Below are 25,664 nucleotides of genomic sequence, written 5' to 3'. Positions count from 1 at the left end.
GCACCCGGTGCCACGGGGGGCACCCGGTGCCATGGGGGGCACGGGGCCAGCAGCCACGCGGAGCTCGTTAGGCTCACGCTGCGATTTCTTTAAAGGTGCTTGGTATAACTTTAGATATATAATATACATGTAATATTGCTAATAGTCAAGCATAGGAATAAAGGTGCAGACATACCATAAATACTGATGCTTCGATTTTACACTATCAGACCTAGATGAATGCAGTTTCCTATTCACATTATAAAGCAGCCCCAAGTTCTATAATTTAAGATAGTGTCGTAAACAAAGAGGAGGAAGGAGTCGGTCATGATCTGATTTTCTCAATTTGTTTTCCTTGGAAAAAAATGATCAAAAAATTCTAAGGCACTCAGGAAAGCCGCATACAATCGATGGACTGCTCTGTTCTCACGTTACATTCAGTATTTTAAAGGGGTTACTTTTTTTTTTGTTTGTTTTTCGGAAGAATACAATCATTATCCATATAACATTTTCAAACATATCATTAATCCTCCACACACAGGAAACATTAGTGCAAAATGCTTGCCCTCATCTACCAGATAAGGAAAAACCCAACGCCCTTCACATTTTAGAAGTTTGCCTTCCTAATAATAATAATTAATAAAACGAACAAACCCAAATCAGAAAAAAAAAAAAAAAGAAAGAAAGAAAGAAAAAAAGGAAAGAAAGAAAGAACCCCAAAAATATACAGGAAGTTGTGCTAGGTATAAAAATATATATTTTCACTGTGCAACTCGACTCTCTTCAGATTCTCTGTCCTAAGCCATTCAAGTACTGCTGCCGCTGTCCCCCGGGGACGCCCGTCTGGGAGCTGGTTTGGTCCAGGACACCTTGAGCCGGCCGGGAGCCCCAAAGTGCCGAAGGGGAGGAGAACCCTTCCCGCTGCCCACCCGCTGCCCACGGCCGCGGGCGTTTCGTTTGACGTGGGTAAAGTGCAAACAGGGCCCGGGCTGTGCCCGTCCCGCGCCCCTGCGGCATCGCGCCCGGCTCCACACGGGGCCGGGGGCACCGGAGGCAGAGAGGAGCCCGGCGTTCACTCGTCTGAGGGCAAAGAGCAGTGGAACGCACGAAGTGCCGGACAGCTTCGTTATCACGATGCAAAAAAAAAAAACAGCTTCAAGTATCGAAGAAAACAAAACACGCGGCCAAAGGCTGGGTCGGCCTCTCACCCCTCCCCTTCCCTCACTCGAACACAAAGACGGAAGAAAACCCTGAGCAAAGCGCCGTCTGGATTCAGGAACCAAAGCAGGAAAGAAAAGAAGAACACAGCCACAGGAGCCTTCCAAAGTGCCTAGTTGTGCACTTGTTCAGAGATCCACACTTAGTACAGGACAAACTGTAAATGCCTTTAAAGCAGGCCTGTTAGTCACAGTAAAAATAAAAAATTATAATTAAAAAAAAAAAAAAAGCCATACTTGGCTTTCACATGGCTGCCCCCATCCTCAGCATCCTCACACACGAGCCTGGTGCCCGTGGGCACTCCACATTTCCCCATCCCAAGCCGGGGTGTATGGGGCCGGGCAGCGAGGCTGCACCGAGCCGTGGCTTTGGGGACGATGGACTGAGATCCCTCGGGGGATGTCCCCCACGGCCGGGTGCTCTCTTGGATCCACCCTCACCCAGCTGGGTCCCCGCAGGCAGCCCAGCCCGGGGACAGCAGCTCTGAACCACAAGCGGGCGGATAAATCACACAGGGCTTCTTCCCAGGAGGGCCTGTCCGGAGGACGAGCCAGAGGCCAAACGCCTCCTCCTCCCACTGACCGCTTCATGGAGGGGCACAAAGCTGATTAAAAAAAAAAACTAAAACATAAAACAACCCTTTTTGTACCCAATACACTGCAGCTAAAGACGGAAGAGCAGACTGCCGGCCCCAGCGAGGTCCCAGCCTACGGCAGCCACCAAGGGACGCGGCTTTGGCAGCCCCCCCCGTGGGGCACCGAGCAAGGAGAAGGAGACAAGGAGCCGCTCGGGGCGGGAGAGCGAGAGGAACAAAACCCAGAACCCAGCCGCATCGAGAAACAACACCAAAGGAAAAAGGGCAGGGCTCAGCCTGCAGCCCACGCATCCTCCCTGCACGCACGCCGGGACGCGGGGGCAGCCCCCGCTCCCTGCGCCGGGTCCTTCGCCGACCTTCCACCGACAGAAGCGTTGAACAATTTCCCCCACCCTGTGCCACTTGGCTAGAGCCGTTCCGCGAGAGAAAAATCCTGGCCAGTCAAACCACTCGTACCCTAACACATCTTGCTTTCCTGTGAAGCGACGGTGAAACTCTCTTTTCAAGGAAAAGGTTAACGATGGCTTTACTTCTGAGCTGAGAAATGGATGGGGTGGTGATGGCGGGGGTGGTTGGGGGGTGTCTAGCTTTTCTCCTCCCCTTCTTAGAAAAAGAAAAATAAGGAGAAAAAAAAAAAAAAAAAAAAGGAAAAAGCTACAATCTTATAGACTAACCTCAGGAATATCAAAAAAGGAGCCCAATAGTTTTTTCTTTTTTTAAGTAGGTCGCCACAGACCTAGTCGTTTACAGTATAACGAATGCGATTATTTCCTTCATAAATTTTAAATACAAGCAGAATAAAAATCACATTTTTTTCAGGCAACAGTAGCAGTTCAGTAGGTAAGTGGCTTGATCACATTTTTGTTTTGTATTAGTAATGCATGCAAGCAGCTTTAGTATTACAGATCCCTTATAGGTCACAAAACGTTTGCTCTCTTTATAAAGTCCCTCCGTAAGTACCATCTTGTCTTCTCACCGGAGTTTCGGGCCGGCTGGAGGAGCCAGAACCTTGTTCAAAAGGTTGCGGAGTGCTTTGGGTATCCGATGCCATAGCATCTGTGGCAGCTGCCTCTTGTATAACAGAGCCAGCCCCTTCGGCATCCTCGCTCTGTTCAAAGGACTGGCTGGATCCATTGCTTAGATCTACGTTCACCGTGTTAGTTCTCAGAGCTACTATAGTTCCTGAATCGCTCCTCCTTTCTGCATAGATTCGCTGCTCAAAGACCTGAGCAGAGTTGGGCTGGAATTCGGGATCCAGGGGGACACTGTTTGTGGTGGAGCCCATGACCGTGCGGTACATCTCCATCCCCTCCGGCAGCATGGACTTAATCTTCGGGAGCCAGCGCTTGCGGACCCGGCGGGCGTTGGTGCACATATCGGCCGCTATAACATTCATCTCGCTTTCCTTAAAGCTCGGGGCAAAATTCTGACAATACACTGCAAAGACAGGGATACACAGAGCTGAGGAGTCAGGGAAGCAACACCACGAGGCCGAGCGACTGCAGCCTCGCCCGACCTGGACGCGCGCCGATCGCCAGCAGGTGGAGGAGCTCGGACCCGCAGAAAAGGGCTCCTCAGCTCCAGGGGCAGCCGGGAAGGGATGCAGTGGAAGGCAGAGAAACCCCAAAGGGACTGGAGGAAGGGGGGTGGAGAAAGACCAAGCACTCCCTGGGGATCTGGAGAGCCCCAGCGGCACCAAGCTCCTGACCACCGGCCCCAGCTGCCAGCAGGGAAAGGCCAGAGGAGAAATGGGTGCACAGGAGGGCAACAGAGGCTCCTAAAAACGAGCTCCATCAGTGGCTCTGAGAATGTGGTGGTGCACAGCTAATGGGGAGGGGTGAGCTCGGTGAGCCCAGCCCTGCTCTCCACGCGGGTCAGGCACCCGATGTTGTGGAGCAAGATCCAAGCACTGCCTTGACAAACAGCCATCGGTTACAGCTTGTGCACCGCCTATTTCTAATACTTCCATTTTTATTCCTAAATCTTCCACCCTGCACACGACAGCATGCTGTGGGCACTGTCACTGCACTACGAAGCCTTTCCAACCTCCAAAATGACCTACGAGCCTCAACAGGGAGCACAGCTTGGCTGAAACGCTGCCTGCCCGGGCTGCCGGGGGGCTCTCGGAGAGCTCCACGCACAGGCTACAGGCAAGCACAAACAGCATTTCCTAGTGATTCTCTCTTTATGTACTGAACATCTGCTGGTTTATCCTTTTCCTCCATGTGCTGCAAATCTCAGAGGGTGGCTGGAAGGCCCCTGGAGTTCAGCAGCAGAGCAACAATCAGGGAGAGGAAAAGATTTATCTTCCAAATCTCTCTCTCTCGCTCAAAAAAAAAAAAAAAAAGCTTAGAGTTTAATTTTCCAGCACAATATTTACATAAAGATTTACTATCCAGAATCCAGCGAGGGTGAGAGAACATTTGCTTTCCACCATATATCAAGCACACGCTGGACAGGCTCCGCCATGCCGACCGTCAGCGCTGCCCGCGGCACCGCGCAGCTCCGGCTCCAGCCACGGCCGTGTCAGCAGCGCCCCGGCACGCAGGGGGAGCTCAGCAGCCACGATTAACCACGGGTTTCTGGAGCCTGCTGCAGAAAACTGAACCACCTGGGTGCCAGTAACACAACCCTCTTTTATCAGCACTGGCTGCTGGGCACAAGCTCGCCAAGCGAAGGGCACTCCGTCAGGTGCCCCACACTGGCTCCGAAGTCAGAGTGTAAGCGGTGACACACGGGGACCTTACCTGCAGGACAGGGGAAGGGGTGCTCGTTTTGAACAGCTGAATCTTTCAGGCCCCAGCTCTAAGGCAGCCCAGCTGCTCTAAGAACAGACCTGCTGAGCCACACGGCACGATGCAGGGCTTTGCTTGGCGTTCAAATGTTAAAAACAAAAGCTAGTGCTGCTTTACGCAAACTTTCAAAAAGGAAATTATTTGCAGCAGGGTTCCTTTCAATCATTTTTTAAAAAAAAAGTCTATAAAACATATTATAAAACATATAAGCCAGGGCACAGAGACCTGGTCGTGCAGTATCAAGCTCCGCTTGATGCTTAAAGCTTGATTTTGATGTACTTCTTAGAGCACCCAATAATTAACTGGGAAATCTGGGTTTTAACACATAGCAAAACAGTTAGGTAGCAATAATGCTTTCTGTTAAGATATTGCCAAATTAAAAAAAAAAAAAAAATCAGACCAAAAAATGACATGAAAAATTAATTTCCCTGTAACCTAATTTCACCATTAAGCTCCCCCTGTAACGCAACAGAGCGGGCCTTCCCTGCTTAGGTTTCGGCTTTGCTCCCGGCATGCTGTTCCGACACAGCAGCAGCAAACCTCTCTCCTTACATTTCACTGCATTAAGGACCCTGCTGTCCAGGGGCTTCCTGCTGGGGTCGCTGGTGGAGGACCGGATTCCAGTTCCGCAGCTATTGGCAAGTGTGTTCCTGCAAGAAAGGCAAAGGAAGATCCTTAACTGGGGACTCCGGGCCCAGCAGCCCTCCGAAGCCCCGCACAAAGACACCAGCCTCTTCTGCTTAGTTTGGGCAGGGGGCACCGAGCTACGAGATTTTAAGGCACAGAACTGGAAAATTTGGTGTTGAGGCTCAGGCATCGCTGAGAAACAGCAGAGAAAGAAGCGTGGCATACACAGAGCATGGTGTGCTCACACATCATCTGCTAACGTAGTTAAACCACCAGAAAATAAACCGAGTCCCTGGAGGGAGCACGGGCTGCGAGAGGACATACCGATCAAAGAACGTGGCCAGAAGACGTCTCAGGAGGACCTTGTGTTTGACACCGGCACATAAGTGGCAATTCATCAGCTGCCCCCGCGTGATGTAAACACCTGAGCCTGGAAGAGAGGGAGAATTCAAAGTTAAGCCCTCGTGCTGCTGACAGGGGCCGCCTTCGACCCGGGATTTCTGCTTTGCTGCTCGGTCACGATCCCGACACAGCCCAGAGGGGAGCGTGCAGCCAGCAGGGGCATGGGCAAGGCTGGCGGGGCCGCTATTACAGCCCCTCGGGGTCTTGGCAAGAGCCAGGTAGTGGCACTCCCAATTTTAGCCACGCAGGAAGGAGGTCTGTGGAAGTCAAATGAGTGGAATTTTTTTTTCTCTTTTTCTTTTTTCTTTTTTTTTTTCTTTTTCCAAAGACACAGAGTACAAGGCTTTATCCTGTGATACCATATACACAACCAGATTATCTATTTTTTTCTGAAGGAAGAAAACCCCAAACCGTTTGGCTTTTTCTTCTCTCCAGTGAAAGATCGAAGAGCACAACTAAACTGAAAACAACAAGAACAAAAAAAAAACACCCAGCACAGAAAGCAGCACTCATTATGCTACAGATCTAACCGTTTCCAAAAATCCCAGCCCCTAACCTCTTGATACTTCTGGTGAGCTGGGAATTTTTGCTTCTAATGCCCAGAACTGCTGACTTTGAAACACACGGGCTTTAGGGATGTTCTCCGGCAGCTGGAGGAGCCCTGCCAAAGCAGCTTTAGCCATGCAGAGGTTTGGCAGCAGACCCCGCAGGTTTCTTCCCCTTCCCTACAGAGTGCCCAAAGGACAGGAGCACGCAGGCAGGGGGGAGCTGGGGCTTGGGCTTGCTTTTAATTATGGCTAAATAACAGGCGATAGCGGGATCCAAAACACCCTACACTCTCGAGACACAAAAACATCTACCGGAGGAATAAAATTACCTCCTGGATTTCCAGCACAGCCTTCAGATTATTGTCCTTAATCTGCAGGATGAAGGCAGAGCTGCTGGGGGGTGGCTGTGCTGGGGGGGAAGGCAGCACCCCCGGCTGGGGGGGCCCCAAATCTGCTGCTGCATGGGGCAGTGTGCCCACCGAGCCCAGGGTTGCCAGAGCTTTTCCTGACCTTCGTGGAAAAAAGCTTGCAGAAGGCAAGCGAGCACCAGCGCGGGTTTCAGAGCGGCTCCGCGCACTGCATCTGCCCGTCGGATTTGCTGTGAGCATTGCGAGGCTGGTTTAAGACCCTCTCAGAGAAAGCTGCTGAAGTTTGCAGAATCAGCGATGGCACGAAAAATCCGAGACAAAGGAAAATGCTCGGAACGGAGAGTTTACGTGAGCCCTGGGTCCGGCCCCCCCAGTTTGGGGACAGCAATTAGCTGCAGCGCCTTTCTGCCCCCAGTAGCAGTATTTTAACACAGAAGCCAGAACGCCAGCCGCTACCAAGGGTAACTTCACTTTAATAAATAAAAAATAACCCAGGCAGCCACTATCAGTTAGAGATATTAATCTACTTTCTTTTTCCAGATTGAAAAATGTAAATCAAGCAGAGCTGCCTCGAGCCAATTTGCAGCTCGCACTGTGAAAATAACCTGCACCACTTGATGTTTTTAAGAAGTCTCACAGAAAATGTAAATTTGTACAAAATGAATATTCCAGATACAAAATAAATACCGGTGGCTTTGTGCTGCGTTGTGCTGAGTGCTTTTCACTCCTGCCTGCCCCTGCAAACCCACCGTTGATCAGACAGGAGCCGTTCTGGGCAATCCCTGAAATGAAGATTCCCTCTGCAAACTGATGACAAAACCCTGCTACTCACCCAGAGATAAGAAGCCAGAAAGGACTGCGGGTTTGGATTGATTGTGCTGCCATGCCTCCTTCTTACAGCGAGGGCTTTGCAGGTGTAAAGGAGGCTGCAGGTAAGGGACGTGGCACACAGGTCACCTCACCTACACAGCTACACAGGGGGAAAACAGGCAACTGCCATGCCGTGGGGGCAGCAAAAGGGATCTGGGGGAGCTTCCTGAAGCTCTACAGACCAGATTCGATCCAGACACCGCAGCACAGCTGCTCTGCCCTGCCCTGTGTCCAGCCCTGCAGCACTGGGACCCCTGCAAGCACCACTTCCCACCCCAACGCCCCTACGTCCCTCACAGAGCAGCCCTGAATTCTCCAGGGACAGTAAATTGCCCCCAAACCGAAAATAAAGATGCGTGAAAGGACCGAGCAAAATTGATTCCTTCTCCTCCTTCCAACCGCAGCGTATGACAGCTTAAAACATCCCCCATTTAAAAAAAAAAAACTTCGACAGGTTTTTCAAAGCTTGTTCACTGACACAAATTTAATTTCTATTGCTTTGTAAATCTTATAGTGTGATGATTTTTTTTTTTTATAAGATCTGTGCATCTAAATCAAAATACAATTGCAATGCAGCCCACACCAATCAGGAAGAACACAAGCTGCAGAATTCAATTAAAATGCTAAATTAATTCAATTGAATAAATCCTGTTAATGACACATTTTTCTATCAGCAAATTAAAGGAAACTTAGAACTTTTTTTTTTTTTTTAAAAAAGATGATTGGTGATGAATAATCCAGAAAGACACTGCAAGGGCACACAAAGCACACGGCTCCAGCAATGGTGCGAGATGAACAACGCATTTCAAGAAGGAAAGTATCAGTGATCTCCAGCGATTGCCAGGCCAAGAAAAGTTCCCCCCCTTATTACCTGCAACGAGCTCGAGTTTCTCTCCAGGATCTCCCTCTGAGTAGAGTTTTGGGTGGCAGCGGTATCCGATTTGACTGATAAGACTGGCTGGGAGAGCAACTAAATCCCGGCGTATGAGGACACAGGAGCGGTTCTCCAGTGGGATCTGCTCTGGCTTTTCTTGAGCAACTTCAAAATTAAAAGGGAAAGACATGAACACGGAATATTAGGCAGGCACAACGCTAAGAGAAGGTCAGGTTTCAGCTTTTCAGGAAGCTCCTGCAGCCACCCCTTGCTCCAGCAGCCGCTGCCTCGGGTCTGCAGCCCCACGTGGAGGCTCACCGGGCTCTCCACGGGCAGCAGCAGCCTCGCAGTTGTGCCTGGATGCTGTGAGAGGGACTCCTGGAGCCTAATTACACTTTAACTGGTTCTAGGTTAATCATTTATGAAAGTGGGCAGCTCTGCACATCTGCCATCAGTCTGGAAATGAAGCATGCAGCGCCGGCTTCCCCGAGCACTCGCAGAAGAACAGGCTGGCAATCCAACCGCGGTCTCTAACACAGGCACTGAACTGCCCGGATTTGATAAATATCTACCTCAGAACCCTAAATACTTCTTATGTTTTCCCTGCTGAAGTTACGGTCAGATTTTGCAGGCACACACAGCCCCAGGGATGGTCACCAGCTCACCTCCCTCACCACGACAAGCGTGACCCCAACCAAGAGACCAAAAATTGTGTTGAGCTGCGGCTGCAGGACCCAGTTACACGACTGCCATTTCCCTGCAGCATCTCCAGAGCCCACCAGCAAACATTGACGCTGGAAACCCCATGAAAATGCTTGAAAGCACAAATCCCAGCAGGACAGGGCTGGCACGAGTGTACAGGGACTGCAGATGCACCGGGACAGGCTGGGAGCAGCTACAGCTCCTGGGTTTCATCCGTCCCTCCCCAGGAAGGGCTGATAACGTGGCAAGTGCCATGCATGAAATCAAGTCCAGCTCTATGCTGCGATACCCGTGAACACCGATAAAAGAAAGACCAGCAATTAGAGCTTCCGAACTTGAGACCTTCCCTCCTCAGGAGGCGACGCGCTCCGCAGCCGCGATGCCCTGTGGGCCGTGCTTCCTCTCTGCAGATAAACCAGCCGGTTTTGCAGACCTGTTGCTGCAGTAGCAGCACAAAGGGTCAGTGTTCCAGCTGGGACGTGCACGCCGTATCCAGTTGCTCCCTGCCACCACCGCAGGGGCTGGACCCGTTGGTGTCCTCCCCGCAGCACCGAGACCCTGCGCCGGGGCTGCGAGGGGCACACGGCTCACCCTTGTGTGGGTTAGGATCGATGGCAGCAGCACAGCCCATGTGCACATCTTCAAGCCCCTGCCCCTGCCATCTCAGCCCTGTTATTCACACAAAGTGGCCGTGCTCTGTCCTGCTGCCGTGCAGGTTTAGGGCAGGAGACCTGAGGGACCTGTGGACCCCGATGGTGATGGGCAGAGCGCCTCCTGTTAGGCACAGCGCAAATAAACCAAAAGAGAAGGGTGCCAAATATCCTATTTAAACCAGGGAGAAGGAAAACAAAAGGCCAGCTCTGCTGTCCTTCAGACGTTTGGTTCTGGCAGAGCGTGCCCACAGAAGCACTATGGCAGCACAAAGGCCCCTGCGAAGCAAACACAAACGTGGAGGGGGAGAGGGACGAGCAGCTCCTGCGAGGCACCGCAGGATGCTCCCGGCCAGCATCCCCTGAGCGCTTCTCTGCCGTGTACAAACCCAACCACATTCCTCCCAATTTCAGATGCCATCGACCGCACACGGCACTCGTTCTGCCGGTAAGTCCCCAGGAGCCTTGGGATGTGCAAGGTCTTTAACAGCAGCAGTGGGAGAAAGGCTCCGTGCTGCTGGGGTAAGCAGCTGCCAACAGCTTTCTGCCTTGCACGCACGACCCTGAAGCAGCAGGGTCACAAGGCAGAGGTGACAACGGGGCCATGTCTGTGCACATGGCTTGTGATAATTGCGATAATTGTGATAAATGCTGAGAGGGAGAGCAATGCCTGCTCCGAGCCTCTCTGCACACACACGGCATCCACGCTGCCGAGCAGAAATCCACCACAAAACCCCACCACAGACAGAAGCAGGATGCTCTGCCCTATTTGCATAAAACTGCAATTTAATACTTTTTTTTTTTTTAAAACTAATGACTCAGGTAAGAATTCCCCAAGATATTTATCTCCATCCACAAACTAGCAGATCCTGTGCTGCTAAAGAGAAGCTGATACCGACGCTCAGGAAGGTTTTAGAGGCCTCCAGTGATTATTTTTTTTTGCAGGTATGAACTGCAGGTCTCCAGAGGAAGCAATTGCAATCAATACAAACACTTCAGAGCAGAAGGGACAGCCAGAAGGTCCTCACTACTTCTGAGCTAATACTTCTATAATTGAAAAAAGAAAAAAAAAAGATAGAAGTCAGGCTTGGGACTGAAATAGCAACGGGTTGCTGCTGTGATCACACCGGGGCTCCTTCAGACGGCTGCGTTGGGTAAAACCCGCAGGGGCACCGCATGGTGTTGGCCGTCCATCGTGGCACATGGGGGCTGAGGGGTTCCTTTCGCCCCACAGCACCCACCTGGTGGTGCTCTGCATCCCTGTGGTCCTGCCCTCCTCAGCCTGGCCTTGCTGAAGAACTGGAGCTCCTCCACCGGCACACCTCCTCTGCCCCCCGTCGCAAGCAATCGCTCCGTATAAAACCAGGCTGGGGCACCACAGAGCCCAGCGTAGCAATAACAAGGCACGCAGGAGAGAACGAGTGCTGCATCAGCACTTTTCCCGGAGAAATTTCAAAGAATGCGGCGTCAAACCCGCTCCCTGAAAGAAAAGCAGCTTTTGAGGGAAACAGCAGTGACACGCGGAAACCCGCACCGGGGAGAGCTGGTGGCAATCCTGCCTCGCGAGCACTCCTTGCTTTTGAAGTCAGCTCGTCTTAGACACATGGAGCCATGGAGAAGTTAACGTTTCTTCTGCTGAAATCAAATATTTCTCAAAAACAACCCAAAATGTGATCTAACAACACAAAGCGCACCCGATCCACTATTACAATTCGGGCACATCTCTCCTGCCGTCTACAAACCTCTCACTAAACCGGCGCACAAACCGTTTTTGGAATTCGTCTCGATTCAAGCATTAGCACAAACTCAATGCCCCCAAAGAAAAATGAGCAAAGATTGAGGGCTTTCAGCTCCCCCAGCCAGCAGATAGCCATCGCCGCGCACAGAACAGTTATGTAAAGCCACGGGACACAAGGGACACTTTGGTCCCATGTTCTCAAAGAAAGCAAGTCTGTTTGGCCTCTGTGCGCGGAAGAACAGGATAGTATTCGCTTCTAATTAATGTGTATCTTCAGAGGGCAGCAGCTCCTTCCCTTTCAATGGACGGGCAAACAATGTGAAGGATTGTGTGGTGCAGTTTTGTCCCCGACCACGAAAGCTGCCTGCCCGCGGCCTGCAGGAAATCGCTGCCGAGGGAGCAGCCATGGCCGCACGTCGGACGCTGAGGGATTTTATTTTCCAAATACACGTTTTTTCTGAAAGTTGTAGGGACGCTGCAGCTCGTCATGAGTGGGGTGGGGTGGGAAATGTGGTGAGGGTGCAGCAGGTGCCCAGGTTCTGCCTCACACCATCCCTGCTGCGTCCTGGGTCCTGAGTCCCCGCTTCCCACCAGCCTGCGCTCAACTCTTGGCCATTTGCTGACATAAACCACACCGGTGGGCAAGGAACAGCAACTTTGAGCTTAGGGATGGGAACCTGAGATACAGAAAGACCGGAGCGATGAACCCTCACCAAAAGCTCACCAAAATCCTGATGACAGAGCCACAAGTCACAAGCCCACGGCCACCACCGTGGCCACCAAATCACCTCCATCCGCTCTGCGCCAACACTTGGGTAACTTCCCCCTGTTCTTTCCTGAGAAGTTCCTTTCCAAACGGCGATGCTTTACCAACGTCTGTACCCCACAAGCCCATTTTCTCCCCCAAAATACCCTGCCCAAAAATAGCAGCCCCTGGCACGGCGAGCCCTCGGGGGGCGGCTGCCCGGAGCCTGGTGTGCCTGCCCGCACGCGTGGGCTGGGTGTGCGATGCAGCCCCAGCCGGGACAGTTTACATTTTCCAAACGGTACATTTATAACAGCGTGCTAGAAGGCAGAGCTTTGATTTGTGACCTATTTATACAGGGAGGTAATCTGGAATTAGTATAGGAAAAATATTACTGGTTTATAAATACCCCTATCTTGCCTTGCTGCAGACCTCAGCCAGGAGTGAAACATCTGCCAGCCTAAAATTAAACATCTGTGCTTTACGGTGCGGAAACCGGGACCAGTTCACTGCCTAAAAAGGGCAGCGGCTGCCTGACCCCAGGGCTGGCCCTGTCCCCTGTCCCCAGCCTGGGGACGTGCTCCTGTGGCAGGGGGCAGGTTTCTCACCCTCACCAGCACCTCCGCGCCCGCACCTCGCAGCCCCGAGAAGCCTCCGTGCAAAGCCAGAGCAAAAGCACTCCAGCTAACACCCAGGGCATGCCCTTGGGAGCGTTTTGGTTCCTAAAAAATGCACAAACCCTTTGCTCGGGGCATCCTCCTGCCCACAGCACCGCTGTCCGACCAGTCCCTGCACCGCGCTGCTCCCGGCTCTGCAGCTAGCACCAGCTACCTCATTCCGAGCGCAATTAGCTGGCTGCAAGATGTTAATGGGTTCCTCACTACCGGCTGCGACTCCAAGTGTTGCAGCGTTTCTCCTCGTAGCTCGGTTTGGGATACTTCGCAGCCTGCGCCGGAGCTGCTCATTACCGATTCTGGGTTGTTTCTTGCCCTCTTTCCTTACTGTCAGGAATCAGAGGCCAGGAGAGAAAACTATTCTCTCAGCTAATTACCACGACCATCCTATAATGGCTATTTTAGATGAATTTTTAATGAAGTGTGCTCTTGTCAGTTCGGGATTTCATAACTTTCAAGTCCAGCTTTTCCATCCCAGCCATTTGCTGCATAAAGATTTCTTCTCCCCTGCAGAGGAGCGCTCGGCGAGCGGGAGGGAAGGGGGACCCTCGCCTCGCGCAACCTCGCCGCTGCCTGTCAAAATCGAATTAAAGGCATCTGCTAAGCAGCAAGCTGACTGACAGGAACGCAGAAACCACGCCAAGCATCTGCAAGTCCTGCTGCAGCCCACTTCAGAGCAGGCCCACGGCGCTGTAATTAAGAAGGATAAAAATACTTTGCTTTTGTTTAATATTTTCCCCGAGTTGTGCATTCCTCTGATCAGATGCTAGGAGCCTCAGCAGCCTCCCCGGCGTCCTCCAGGCCTGTGTTCTCCAGGTCCAGACCAACGTACGGGATCAGGAGCCACTCAGCACGCCGTGCTTAAGGTGTGGACTCGTCCTGGCATTTATCTGCAGCCCCTTCTGCACACCCTGTGCTTTTTTCTGTGCGTGCCACCGCTGCTGCACGATCCCCGTCCCTGCGCGAGGCTCTCTCCTGCTCCCCCTTCCACCACCCTTTGCCAAGGTCGAGATGTGCTCGTCGTCGCCTCTTGGATCCCAGCCTCGGAGATCGTTTCTGAATGCAAAAAGGGGGCGAAGGAGAACAGATGAGAAAGCCCACGGGCGGGACTCGGTGCTGCCCCGGCCAGGCGTGGGCGAAACCCGCGGCAGGGGCCAGCGCCCGCACCCAGCACCACGGGCCCAGCGCCGCCGCTGCTGGGTGGGGAGAAAGTACAGAAAAAGGGGAAAAAAAAAAATCTCTGAAATTCAGGGCTTAAGCTGCTGTGCTCTTCTCTGGCTTTGTTTTTGTTTTTACAAATGGGGCTCCTGGAAACCTTGGCAATCTGTTTTAAGCGGCTCCCCCCTCCCCCAGGCCTTTGTGAGGCTGCGGGCTCTACATGCCAGCAGCAGGATTAGCTGGCTCGCTCTCTTCCATCTTACGGTGTTGTTATGCTGCACCTTTTGAGGGTACAGTTTATCCCGAGTAATTAAAACACAGTTAGCTGTACAAGTCCCAGCCATAATGGAATAGCTTAGATTTTTTTTTTTTTTTTTTTTTTTTTTGCTTTAATCTCTTTTTTGTGTGCCCTGTTTTCCAGGAAGCCTGATACTATAGCTGGCTTCTTTAAAACAGGAAACTCCCTTGAAATGTGCTGGTGCGGAAGAGATATTTTAGCAGGAACATAGGATGCTGCAGCCTCGCCGGGGCTGCTCGGCGCGGGGCAGAGCCACGGCCGGGGCGCTGCCCACCTCGTGCCAGCTCCTAGCGCATCCAAGCGGTCCCAGGCTTCTCCCTGCAGGAGCCAGGCAGGAAAACCTTCCTTCCCCGGGACGACCAGCTCCCACGTGAGGGCTGGAAGGCTGAAACGCTGCCAGCGACGCCCAAGCAAGCTGCTGGCCTTTGCAGTTCTCCAGCTGGAAGCACGCTGGTGGCGCGGCAGCGAGAATCGGGCACCATCGCCCGACTGGGTAATAGCTGCCTCCTGCTCCATCCCGCGGCTTTGTCCTGCCACAGCCTCCTGGCGTCCTGCAGAATTGGTTTTGTTCTGCTGCTATATAAACTGGCCCCACGACAGAGAAAGGCAAACACAGTGTACAAGGCTATAATCCCATTTCTCTGAAGAATAATGCTCCGAGCGCTCGGCGCTGAGGACAAGCCCATATTACTCGCTGCGTGCTCTACAGTGGGAAAACACAAAACAAAATAAAAACAAAACCAGCATGCAGGAAAACAGCCTTAATTCTCTTCGGCTCGACACCAGCGCTGGATTGCTGGCTGCTGGCACAGCCCCGTGCCCGGCGGGCACCCGGCCGCAGGACACCCGGTCCCCATCTGCCCGGCACGGGTGGTGACACTGCTCGAAGCGCGGCGCAGAAAGCAGAGAGGCTTCAGAGGCTTGTTTTCTCAGCAGATATTTCTAATCTTGAAATAGCATCACTGCTACTTGCATGCCTTCCCCCTGTCGCATAGGGTTTAGGAATTATTGCTTGTCTGTTTGCTGCCTGGCAGGCGGACGGGGCTGAGGGAAGTTCGGGCTCCTGCTCTTTGGGATGGGGTGGGAGAAGTAGGCTTTGGGCAAGGGAAAAGGTGGCGTTTGTCACATCTTCTCCCTTGCTTAAGAATCAAACCAAACGGCTTTGAGGAAAGCATGCCAGCTCCTCAACAAATGAGTTAAATATTTGCAAAATTAGCCCAGCAATCTCAGCAAAGCAGCGGCACGCAGAGGCAGCCCAAGGCTCGGGGCCACCAGACCCGGCGGCTCGTTCAGCCCGCAGAGACATCCCTGGGAGCACTCACAGACCCGAGCCACCGCCTCCAGCACCCCCCCAATCCCACACCCCCCAGCCCTGCACCATGCCCGGGCAGCCGGACCGCCAGCCTCACCCAGCCCGAGGGCAAAGAGAGGGATTCCAGTTAGTTATGGGCACAGCGGTTCTAAGACAGAAAGAAAACGTTATCAATTTGCCTTTCCCTGCTCGACTACAATGCACCAGGCTGCTCTGGCACAGGAAATGGGTGCTACTGCAAGCAGGGGGGGGGGGAGCAGAGCCTCCCTGCTCGCCTTTCTGCAGATATCCCTAACGAGCATCTTCTGTGAAGATGATTTATTCGATGACGTTCGGAGGAAGGCAGAAGAACGCACTCACCACTTATTTCAAAGGGCCAGGAGGGAAGGAGGGTGCCTCACACCCCACGGCCCAGCCACACTGCCTCAGGACGATGCTGCCCTCCACGGGTGACCCTCGGGTGCCCCACGGGTGCCCCACAGCACAGGGATCGGCTGTGGGGCCAGGCACCCACTGCGTGGCGCTCGCCAACGACGGCCTGCTTGGTGGCTGACGAGCCCATTTTGGGTGACGTAGCCTCTGACCTAAAGTGTCCCAGCTGGGGACACGGCACGTGAGCGGTGGCACCGGGGGACCTGCCCACGCAGTACCAGGACAGAGGCTTCCACCGCCTCAGGCTGCTGAGTGCAGATGTCCCCAGCACTGCAGGCACTGCAACGCACGTGAACGAGCAAAGTGCCCGAAGCCAACAGCCCCCAACCACCTGCACTGCCCGGAGAAGGACCGAGAAAAAACTTGGGGAGAGCAGAAAACCAAAGGATGGAGACGGTTTGTTACCAGAGTAGCCTCCCGAGGACTTGATGTACATCTGCCCGTACTGCTCCTCCACCATGGTGTCGTACGCCTCGTCGTCTTCCTCGTCCTCCTCGTTGTGGTAGGACGTGGGGCTGTCGGTGGTGGGAATGCTGCTGGCGCCGGGGCTGGTCCGCTCCCCCTGCGAGTACTGCACCTGCTGCACGTTGGGCAGGAGGGTGGCCAGGTTGGGCACCCCGTAGTAGGAGACCCGGGACAGCTTCAGGGGGCCGGCGGCGGGGCCACCGCCTCCCGCGCCGTCCCGGGTGGCCGGCTCCAGGGGCCGCTTGGCTGCCAAGCCGGGCACGGCGGCCGCCTGCAGCTCCAGGTTCTCGTGCTTGACGCGGGTGAGGAGCGGGATGGGCATGGAGGGGGACATGACGTAGGGCGCCGAGGCCGACTGCAGCTGGTTGCAGGGGCTCTGCGGCTCCGAGCTGGGGTCTTCGATCATGGCGGTCTGAGAGTCACAGTGGGGGGAGCTCACCTTGAACATCAAGTCTGTCCCTTTCTCCACGATGTGCTGGATCTGCAGGAAGCCCGCCGTGTACATCACCACCAGCTGCTCGCTCGCAGCCATGGTGAGCTTGCCGGTGTAGCAAAAGGAGAGGATCTGCTGGAAGCAAGCGGGGGGCACCGTCCCCGGCAGCTCGAAGGCGTTTTTGCTGTTCCCACTGAACAAGTCTCGGAAGTAGAGGCTGCTGGCGGCCAGCACCGCCCGGTGAGCCTTGAAGGCTTGGCCTTTCACCACGATGGAGACATCGCAGTACAGCCCCAGCAGCCGCTGCTCGTTCAGGCAGCCCAGCACGGTGTTCCCGAAGTTGGGAATCTCTATGTGCAACATCTGCGACATGGCTCAGGATCAGCTGGAGCTCCTCAGACATTCAATGCAGGGATATCCAAAGTAGGGCACATCTGAAAAAGGGAGAAGGCAGGGAGAAAGGAACAGCGTTTTTAGACAGTTCACCGGCACACGCAGAAGCAGAGGAACCAGCCTCGCCGCACATCAAAGGCTCCGAACTCAGCTCAGAGCCAATGCAGAGAAGCAATTGCTTATAAAATCACTTATCGATGTTTCTAAACAACGCTGGAAATGCTATTGGTGGATGGCAAGGGATATTCCAAAATTCAAATATTTTCTTAAAGTTGTGGTCTGTTTAAATAAACACCGCTGATTTATTCCCCCCGGGGTTTACTTTATGCAGGAAAATCTGAACCGTAATGTGAGAGGAGAGAACAGTAAAGCACACGCAAAACAGACAGACCTTGGGCAGCATTATATAAGAAACACAACAACAACCACCGGCGATGCTGAAACTACAGAAAAGATATTTATAAAGCAACGTGCCATTTTGCCTGAAATAAATACAGGATTCTGTCGGGAGCAACAGCTCCCATGAAAAAGCACTCCACAAAGCGACCTTCCCGTTTGCACCAGAAAGAGGAAGCCTTTCGACAGCCAAACCCCTTCCCGACAGAATCATCCCGAACAAAACGGCTCTTAGCTAAAATTTGGGCAGATGCCCCAGCCCCAGCCGGGTGCTGCCCAGAGGCCGCTGGACCCTCCGACACGTGCCCTAGGTTTGGGGGTCCCGGCACAGCCCGGGGCAGCCCCCCTCCTCTTTTTTTCTGTCCCCCCACCCCGGTACCTTCCTGCGGCGGGGGCAATTTTGCCTCTCACATCCCAGGGGAAGGCTCGGCTGAACGTGGAGCCGGTGCGCGAGCCCCGCACGACGCCAAGGAGGTTAATTTTAGTGCATTCTGGGCACTAAAACTCCGGCGAAGCAAATCACTGCGTATTCAGCAGCACGCAGCCATAGCCCAGGACCCCCCCACCCCGGCCACCCCCCCGCGAGCTCCGTGCCACAGTCCAGGAGATTTAAAATCCCCCCCCCCCCCCCAAAGCCTTTAACGCGGATGAAAAGAAAAACTACGTTTAACTAGTGCCGAAAGACCACAAGAACATCATTAAAAATAATCATGATAATAAAAAAAGAAGTTCATCAGAGAAGGATTAAAAAAAATAAATAAATCTGTTCCGAAAAGAGAATAACCCACAAAGAGCTGCTCTGTTCCCAGTGCTGGGGAAGAAAAAAAAAAAAAAAAAAAAAAGAGTCCTATCTGCAAGGCCACGGGGTAACAGGAAGAAAAGGGAACGCGCTCAGAGCCAATTTAATTGTATCTGCATGGTTTAAAAAAAAAAAAATCTTCCGAGTGAGGAACTTCTCGGACCCCTCGCCGCCTGCGCGGGCACGTACCTTACAGACCGCACATCCAGCGCCCGCCGGAGGGTCCCCGGTCCCTCCTTATCGCCCCGTCGGCTGCGCTCTGTGCGGCGACGGCGATGGCTCAGGGGGGAAAAAAATAGTATCAGCCCCTCCGTTTGTATCTGCTGGAGCTCAAGCTTTTACCAAGTCAAATCTCCACGGCAGTGCACAGCATCTAAATGAATAGGCCGGATGCAGATTAACATTCAGGCTGCTCTCTGCAATGAATAGAGCCCTTTGATTAGGGACCTGAAGTAAATGCCAGTTTCAAACCGAAGCTTTAAAAACAGAGAAATATCAGTGCCAGAGGAATGCTCTCAGTGTTGGTACAAGACAGACTTTTGATGAGTCACTGCAATGCAAACAAAGATGGCAGAAATACTGTACTGTATGCTGATGAAATGCTTAGTGGTGCCACGGCAACTGAGACAGGTTTTAAATTTATAGTGCAGTTTTGCATATGAATTACGCTGTAAACTGCCTCCCCTGCCATCTAGTACATCCAGAGTGTCAAAGCATTTAAACTATTCCAAACAGTCTGCAGCGCTGGCACTGCTGCTGGTAACTCCTCGGGCTTGGGGAAGGGGCGGCGAGCACAGCAGCCCGCACCCCAGCACCCCCATCCCGCACCCCAGCACCCCAAAATCCTGCCCTGAGCCCCGGCATCCCCCCGCTGCCACCCCAAAGGGGCGCGGGAATGCCCAGGTCAGCACGAAATAAAGAAATAAAGGTGCTCTGTGGGCAGCCACAGGCATGGCCCACCTCCCGCCAGCCCCCCCTCCCCTCCCCGAACATACAAGAAAGCCTTTCAAATGCAGGAAAAATGTTTACCCCTTGGGGAAAGCTTCTTTCAGTCTGTGGCTGAATCCACTAAAAGCAAATCCATTTGCTTAAGTAATGAAATCCTAGTCACATTGTCTCCTGGATTCAGATTTTAAATTACCTTCGCATTTATTGAGCATGTTTGGTGCTATTTTCTGGGAAAGAGGGTGGGGCCTTACTTTGCTTACTTATCTCTTGCCCAGAGCGTTTTTATTTCAATTATTGCTCTAGGATTTGTTTCAATGGCTCTGCTCAGATGGTCACACGCAGTTCGAATTTAAGAGATTAAAGATCCAGCCACCCTTACACAAGGACGACAGGGGAGAGTGCAGACATGGTCTGTGGCACCCCATCTTGGTCCTTCCCCAGATTTTTGGCCCATATCTCCACTTTGCTGCCCTGGCACCTGCCTGGTGCACCAAGCTGTGCCCCCAGGACCACAGCGAGCTGCCCCTGTCCCCATTTGGGTGCCTGCCCTCAAACAGGGTGGCCCCCAGCACCACCATTGCCCGGCAGAGCTCCCAGGTCGGCCCAGGTCCCCTCTGCCTCTTGCTGATGAGGGAAATAAAAGCAGAAAGAGGTGACTGAGGCGACCACACATCTCCACGAGAAGGTTGGAGAAGACACCGCAATGGCCAAGCCCACAGCCCTCCTCCAACCACGACGCTGCCAGCTTGTCCAAAAAGTCATGGAGCCTCCCCCAGCAAACACGGGTTCGCTCTAGATCTGTAAAAATTCCTGATTTTCTTATGTGGGTTTTATGCTTTCTGCTTTCGTCACATCAGCTAGGGTGGCAGGAGGGGACACGGAGAAGAGGTGGCCTTGTCCCCATCCAGCCTCACCTCAGAGCGGCGCCCATGGGTCCCCAGGCCCAGCAGGGCTTGGGCAGGCCGTGCTTTGGGGTTTTAAGTTGAAAACTGACATTTAAGGGAGGGATCCTTGCTGGCAGCCTGGGACAAAGGTCCCCATGGGGTGCAAGTCCCTGCTCCCCCACCAGTCCCCCCCTAGCCCACACCGGCCCCATAGCAAGCCTCCTTCTGAGGGCCGGCCTCCACAGGGAGGCTTGCTTAGGGGGGTCAGCCCTGCTGGCACAGAATGAGGTAACTTAAAACAGGTAAAAATTATTACCATTGCTTAGAAGATGCTCTACGAACAGATCAGACGTGCCAGGAGGCACCCACAACTCAAAAATAGCCAGAATTGCACTGTTTTGGGATATGTCTAAGCCAGCGAGGCAACAAAACTAGTGCCCCAGCCTGGCAAATGATTGGCAGATTTCATTTTAAACTTGCCACAAAGCATCAGAGTTTGAAGCAAGATGCTCCCTCCATTCCCCCCATCTCCCAGCAGGTTTCTGCTCTCAAACCAGCCAGGCCTCGCCAGGTGAGCGCCCACACCGCCAGCCCCTGGCAGAGAAAGGCTCTGGCAAATGGAGAAATAATGGTAAAGGCAGTGACACCACCCGACGTCTGGGCTGGAAACACTACCCAGAACACAAGCAAACACTCAGGAGCTTCCAGAAGCCCAAATGACTTAAATTGCAGGCCAGAAGTGGTGGGGTTTTTTGTTTCTTCCTCCTTTTACCTCATCCCTTCATGGCAGAACTACGGGTAACCAAAATAAGACCAAGAAATGAGATAATGTTGTGTTGGAAGCCAAGCAGAACCTGCCCACCACCACACCTCGCATCCCCTAAAACCAGCAGCCACCAGACATCACCACAGCAAGAGGGTGAAGTGAGTCCCTGTAGGGTGATCGGACTTCTCCCAACACCACAAACCTTGGACAAAACCAGATTGAAAACAAACAAACCTCCCCCTCCTAATTATTTCAGGTATGTGACAACTGAAACAAAACATCGTCTTGTTTTCTAATGGAAGCCTCTTACGTGAGCTGTTAGATATACCAGGACAGTTTGTACGTTTCTGCGTGACTTCTGTAAAGTCAGAGCCTTTGCCACAAGAAGTTCATAAAAAATTCAGCTGCCATTTGATACAACTTCTGTGAGAGTTTCCAGGTTCTGCGTTCACATGCTTTGAGGAAAAAAAAAAAAGAAAAAGAAAAAAAGAAAAAAAAAAAGCAGGTTTGCTCCGTCCTAAAGTATTTTTCTGCTCAAAGGCCTGAAATGTTAGGGCTAGACGACAACAAAGAAAAATGCATCGACCTGGAATATGATGCTGGCATCACATCTCCCACGGGAGTAATCAGAAATAATTAGATAATTTATTTAAATTGTCTTTTCCTTAGCCAAGGGGGAAAGGGGAGTCGCAGACTCAACCAAGAAAAAAAAAAAAAGCCAAAAAGGGTTCCTAAAAAAGGGTCCCTACCGTAACTTTCTGGGAGGTGAGGCTGCGGGAGGACAAAGGCAGCAGAAACCCTCCGGCGGCCGGGGACAAAGCACCGCAGAGGGCTGCCACGTCCCAGGAGCACAAGGAAACAGCTGAAAAGTCCTGCCCTGGAGGGCCCCAGCGGGTCAAAAGAAACTTCCCTTTCTTCTGTAAATGAGGAGAGGGAGGGAAAATAATAAATGATTATAATAATCACATTTTTAAAAAATTGCACCCCTGGGCTTCAGGCTGCCGGGGCTGGAGCAGGGAGGTGCCGATCTGTTGGCAGCAGGGATGCTCGCTGACAGCCCGGCTCTGCCTGCAGGGTTTGGGGCTGTTTTCCCCCTTTTTACCAAGAGGGAATGCTCTTTTTGCCCGAGGGGGAGCATGCAGAAGCACGCTGCTCAGTGCCAGAGCCCTGCTGCTGCCACTCCCGGGAGGGGGGGGGGGGGGGGCAAAAGGTGCTGGGTGGGTGCTGTGCACCCCTCCCAGGATGTGCCTGCAGCAGGAGACCCAGCAGGAAAAAAAAAAAAAAAAACAAAGAAAAAGAAAGAAAAAAAGGAAAAAAGAAAAAAAAAAAAGGGGGTCGTCACCCCCCCATTTTGGAAGTCCCAGTTTGGGGCAGGGACACGAAAGGAAGGGACTGGGGTCAGAGATGCAAAGCACTGCGAATGCCGGTGCTGCTCAATGCCGTCTGTGGCAGGGGAAAGGAGCCAAGGTTAAGTTTGGTGCCCGGGTGCCAGGCACGGCTCCCCGGCTCCGTGCTGCGGCACCGGGGCTCCTGCAGCTCCAAAGTGCCTGGCTGCGAGAGGCAAGCGGGGCCGCGAGCTAACAGCCCCCGGCTTCAGTCTGGCAGCCGGCGGCAAGCGGCGAAGCGAGGTTATTTCTGGTCTGTTAAGGCAGGGGAAAGGGAATTTGCAAAGCTGGGTAAGTAAGAGAAGCAGCGTGCGCAGGGCAGCCGCCTGCTCCTGCAAGTTCGCAGGGAAAGCGGGCGGCTCGGGATGCTGCTCCCAGGGGAGCGGTGGCGGCAGCAGCGCCGGTGGCAGCGTGTCCCCGCGGGGAGCGCTTCTCCCGGCAGCGCCCCGCGCTCCCTCCCGCTGCAGCGCTGGCAGCGGGGCTGCAGGATGCGTCCTGCTGCAAGGTGAGTCACTCGCAGCCTCCCCGAGCCGCCGCCGCTCGAGGTCACGGACCCGGGCAGGCTCCTGCCTCCGAAGTGCAGCGGTTCGGCCAAGGCGAGGCGTGTGGCTGCCATTATTTTTTTAATTAGGTTGTTTGTTTTGTTTTTTTTTTTTTTTTTTTTTTCCTTCCTCCTTATCTATCACTGATTTTAAGAGCTCGCAAAGCAAGGACATGCAAAAATAGAAAATGCAACATCTAATTATTATTTTTTTTTTCCACATTACTACAGGGAAAGGGGTAAAGGAGACATGGTTAGAAAATAAAACTATTCTGCAGAATGTCATTTTCTACAGCCTAACACAGCTCCTCAAGATCCAGCCAAAGTTACAAGCCCCTGAAGCACCAGAAAGCACACAGCACCCCGCTACCACGCCTGCTGCAAAGCCGTGCATTTCCTGCATCCCGTCACAAACACTAATTCACCTCCGTAACGCATCAAAAAGACAAGTGTCATGCTGAATCGTATTCTCCTCACTCCTCGCACACAACAGCAGAGCTAGCAATATATAACATGCATGACTCAGTCCTACCACCATGCCACCACAGAGCAGAAAGCCTTAAAATAAAGTAAATATCTTAAAAGGTCAATTAAGAAAAGCTTACAAAACATCAGACGCTGCTTCTCGCTAGAGCTCATTACCTAGTATGGTGGAGCTGCCTGTGTGTTTTTTTTTCTTGTGCAAGTTAGTCTGTGAGTCAGCATTAACACACATGAGAACATCAGGAATACTGCCTAGTTCTGATGCAATGGAGGTTGTAAAAAAAAAAAAAAAAAACTCGCGCTCCGTTTGGACAGGAGCCTGTAATTCAATTGCCTTTACTTTTCAATTACTGCATAGCCTACCGTTACCAAACTGCATAGGGGAAGGAAACTTTGCTTACATCTCTGTCTCAAAATTAATGACTTCTTACTTCTGGCTATAGTTTATTCTCCCTGCTTTCACAAAATAAAAAGTAGGCATAATATAAATTAACCCTTTGAGGGCGGCTGAGTCCCCGGAGCTCGCAGGATCTCCGTGTTTTGGGAGGAATTTTAGCACTGGGGAGTGACACTGCCAAAAAGTTCTGGCGAAGGCAGACATTTATACATTAAACTTTTAGTACTCTATAAAGCGAAGCTACAATTGCATCTGAGCTTGATCCTTAATGGAAATATAAGCTTGCAGATAAGGAAAGTTACATACTGCAGACATTTAACTCTGTACTCGCAGGCTCGCAGCAGCAAACGCGAGGTCGCACGGGATGTTGTGCAGAAGTGGCACCACTGGGCTTTGGGTAAAGCCACCAAAAAACCTGGAGGTGCTGTGACAGGCAGGACAGGACACAAGGCAGTCACTGCAGCCCGTGATGCCCGTGTTTCGCTGTGCCTCCATGAGTGCCACAAGCTTACTGCGAGCCCACGAAGCCCCTGATGGAGCTTGTAGGGGCGCTGATTGCAGCCCACCTCGTCCCTTGGGGCAGCGGACCTGGGGAGCTCCCAGTGCCACCCAGCCAGGGCCGCCTTGGGCATCACAAGCAGGTTCCACATCCCAGTTCGGTTTGTTGGTTGCTTTTTATATGAAAACACAAGCACTAAACAATTCTTGGGTCTTTATGAACAAGTACAAGTCGTTATTAATGCTCATTAACCAAGAAGGAACCCCCCCAATGTCCCAGACCAATCTTTCCGCAGCTTTGCTGGCACATAGCTCTGCCTGAGGCCAGCTGAGCCCTGGGTTGTTCCCCAAGCGTGTGGGACACTTGCATACAGATGAATCGAGTTTTAAAGGAAAAAAAAAACCCAAGCAGCAACTCCCGGGCCAAGTTCTCGCGTGCCAAACTTCCCAACCGCCGCGGCGCGGCTCGACAGCGTTTCAAAAGAATTCCAGCACTGTTTTGAATACTGCTGACAATCTTCCTCATCAAAATTTGTAATTTAAATACCTCCAACGCGAGAAGCGTGCGGCTCCCCAGGGTGCACCTGGCTCCCCCCACCCCAGCCCTGCTTTGGGATCAGCATCCCACAACGCTCCCCATCGCCCCCCATCATCCTTGGGCATCACGGGGGATCCTCCCCACGGTCCTCCAGCCACCAACACCTCCACGATGGTTCTCCAGATTACTGGGGGATGAACCGGCCCCGCACACCGCAGACCCCAATTCTCCCCTTTTCCCCATACTTTATGGGTGAGCCCACACAAACTGCCCGGATTCCTACAGCAAGGAAGGGTTAAGCCGAGGAGCCCCGGTGCCCAGCCCCGCAGTTAACCAGCGGATAAGATGTTCCTTCACATGACTTCGGATGTGTCAATAAACCAAAAATAATTCTATGCAAATAAGCCTAATTGGGGAGGAACAGCAAAATTAATTTCTTCGGGCACACGCAGTTTGAGAGGAAGCAGCTCCATTTTGGCTGAAGCATATTTAAGATTCCCTCCCGGTGCTGCAGAGCACCTTGAAAGGTCGACGAGCGCTTTCATATTCTCGGATCCATCTACAACACTGCAGCAGATGAAACGGATTGACCTATACGAGAACCGAAACGGGCTCGGTGAAATAATCCATCAACACCCTTTCCCAGCTGCAGCAGCGTTTGTCATGGGCACGTTTGGAAAGAGCACCTACCTACTGCAGCTGATAGCGGGCTCGATAGGCTTTAAATAATGGCCACGCTCCCACGGGAGGTAA

The 25,664-nt window shown here is 52.6% G+C and overlaps 1 protein-coding gene across 3 annotated transcripts in view; it reads right to left on the bottom strand.

The window, feature by feature from the left end:
• Positions 1-2,341: 2,341 nt before the first annotated feature.
• NACC2 (NACC family member 2) overlaps positions 2,342-25,664 on the bottom strand; it is a 45,875-nt gene continuing 22,552 nt past the window's right edge. For 2 of the 3 annotated variants that reach the window (XM_084299066.1, XM_084299067.1), the window contains exons 2-6: positions 16,391-17,317; positions 8,274-8,441; positions 5,539-5,644; positions 5,140-5,237; positions 2,342-3,229 (exon numbers count right to left, since the gene is read on the bottom strand). In XM_084299066.1, the coding sequence (XP_084155192.1) occupies positions 2,730-3,229; positions 5,140-5,237; positions 5,539-5,644; positions 8,274-8,441; positions 16,391-17,255 (1,737 nt within the window). In that variant the 5' untranslated portion in view covers positions 17,256-17,317 and the 3' untranslated portion in view covers positions 2,342-2,729. Of the gene's footprint in view, positions 3,230-5,139; positions 5,238-5,538; positions 5,645-8,273; positions 8,442-16,390; positions 17,318-18,660; positions 18,768-25,664 lie in introns of those variants that run through there. The other variant, XM_084299068.1, reaches the window with a different exon arrangement.

The sequence above is a fragment of the Netta rufina genome, assembly GCF_964035555.1.
Source record: "Netta rufina genome assembly, chromosome: 20".
In the NCBI taxonomy this organism is placed as follows: Eukaryota; Metazoa; Chordata; class Aves; order Anseriformes; family Anatidae; genus Netta; species Netta rufina.
Note: the sequence above shows the minus strand (reverse complement) of the source record. Positions and strands in the feature narration are given on the sequence as shown.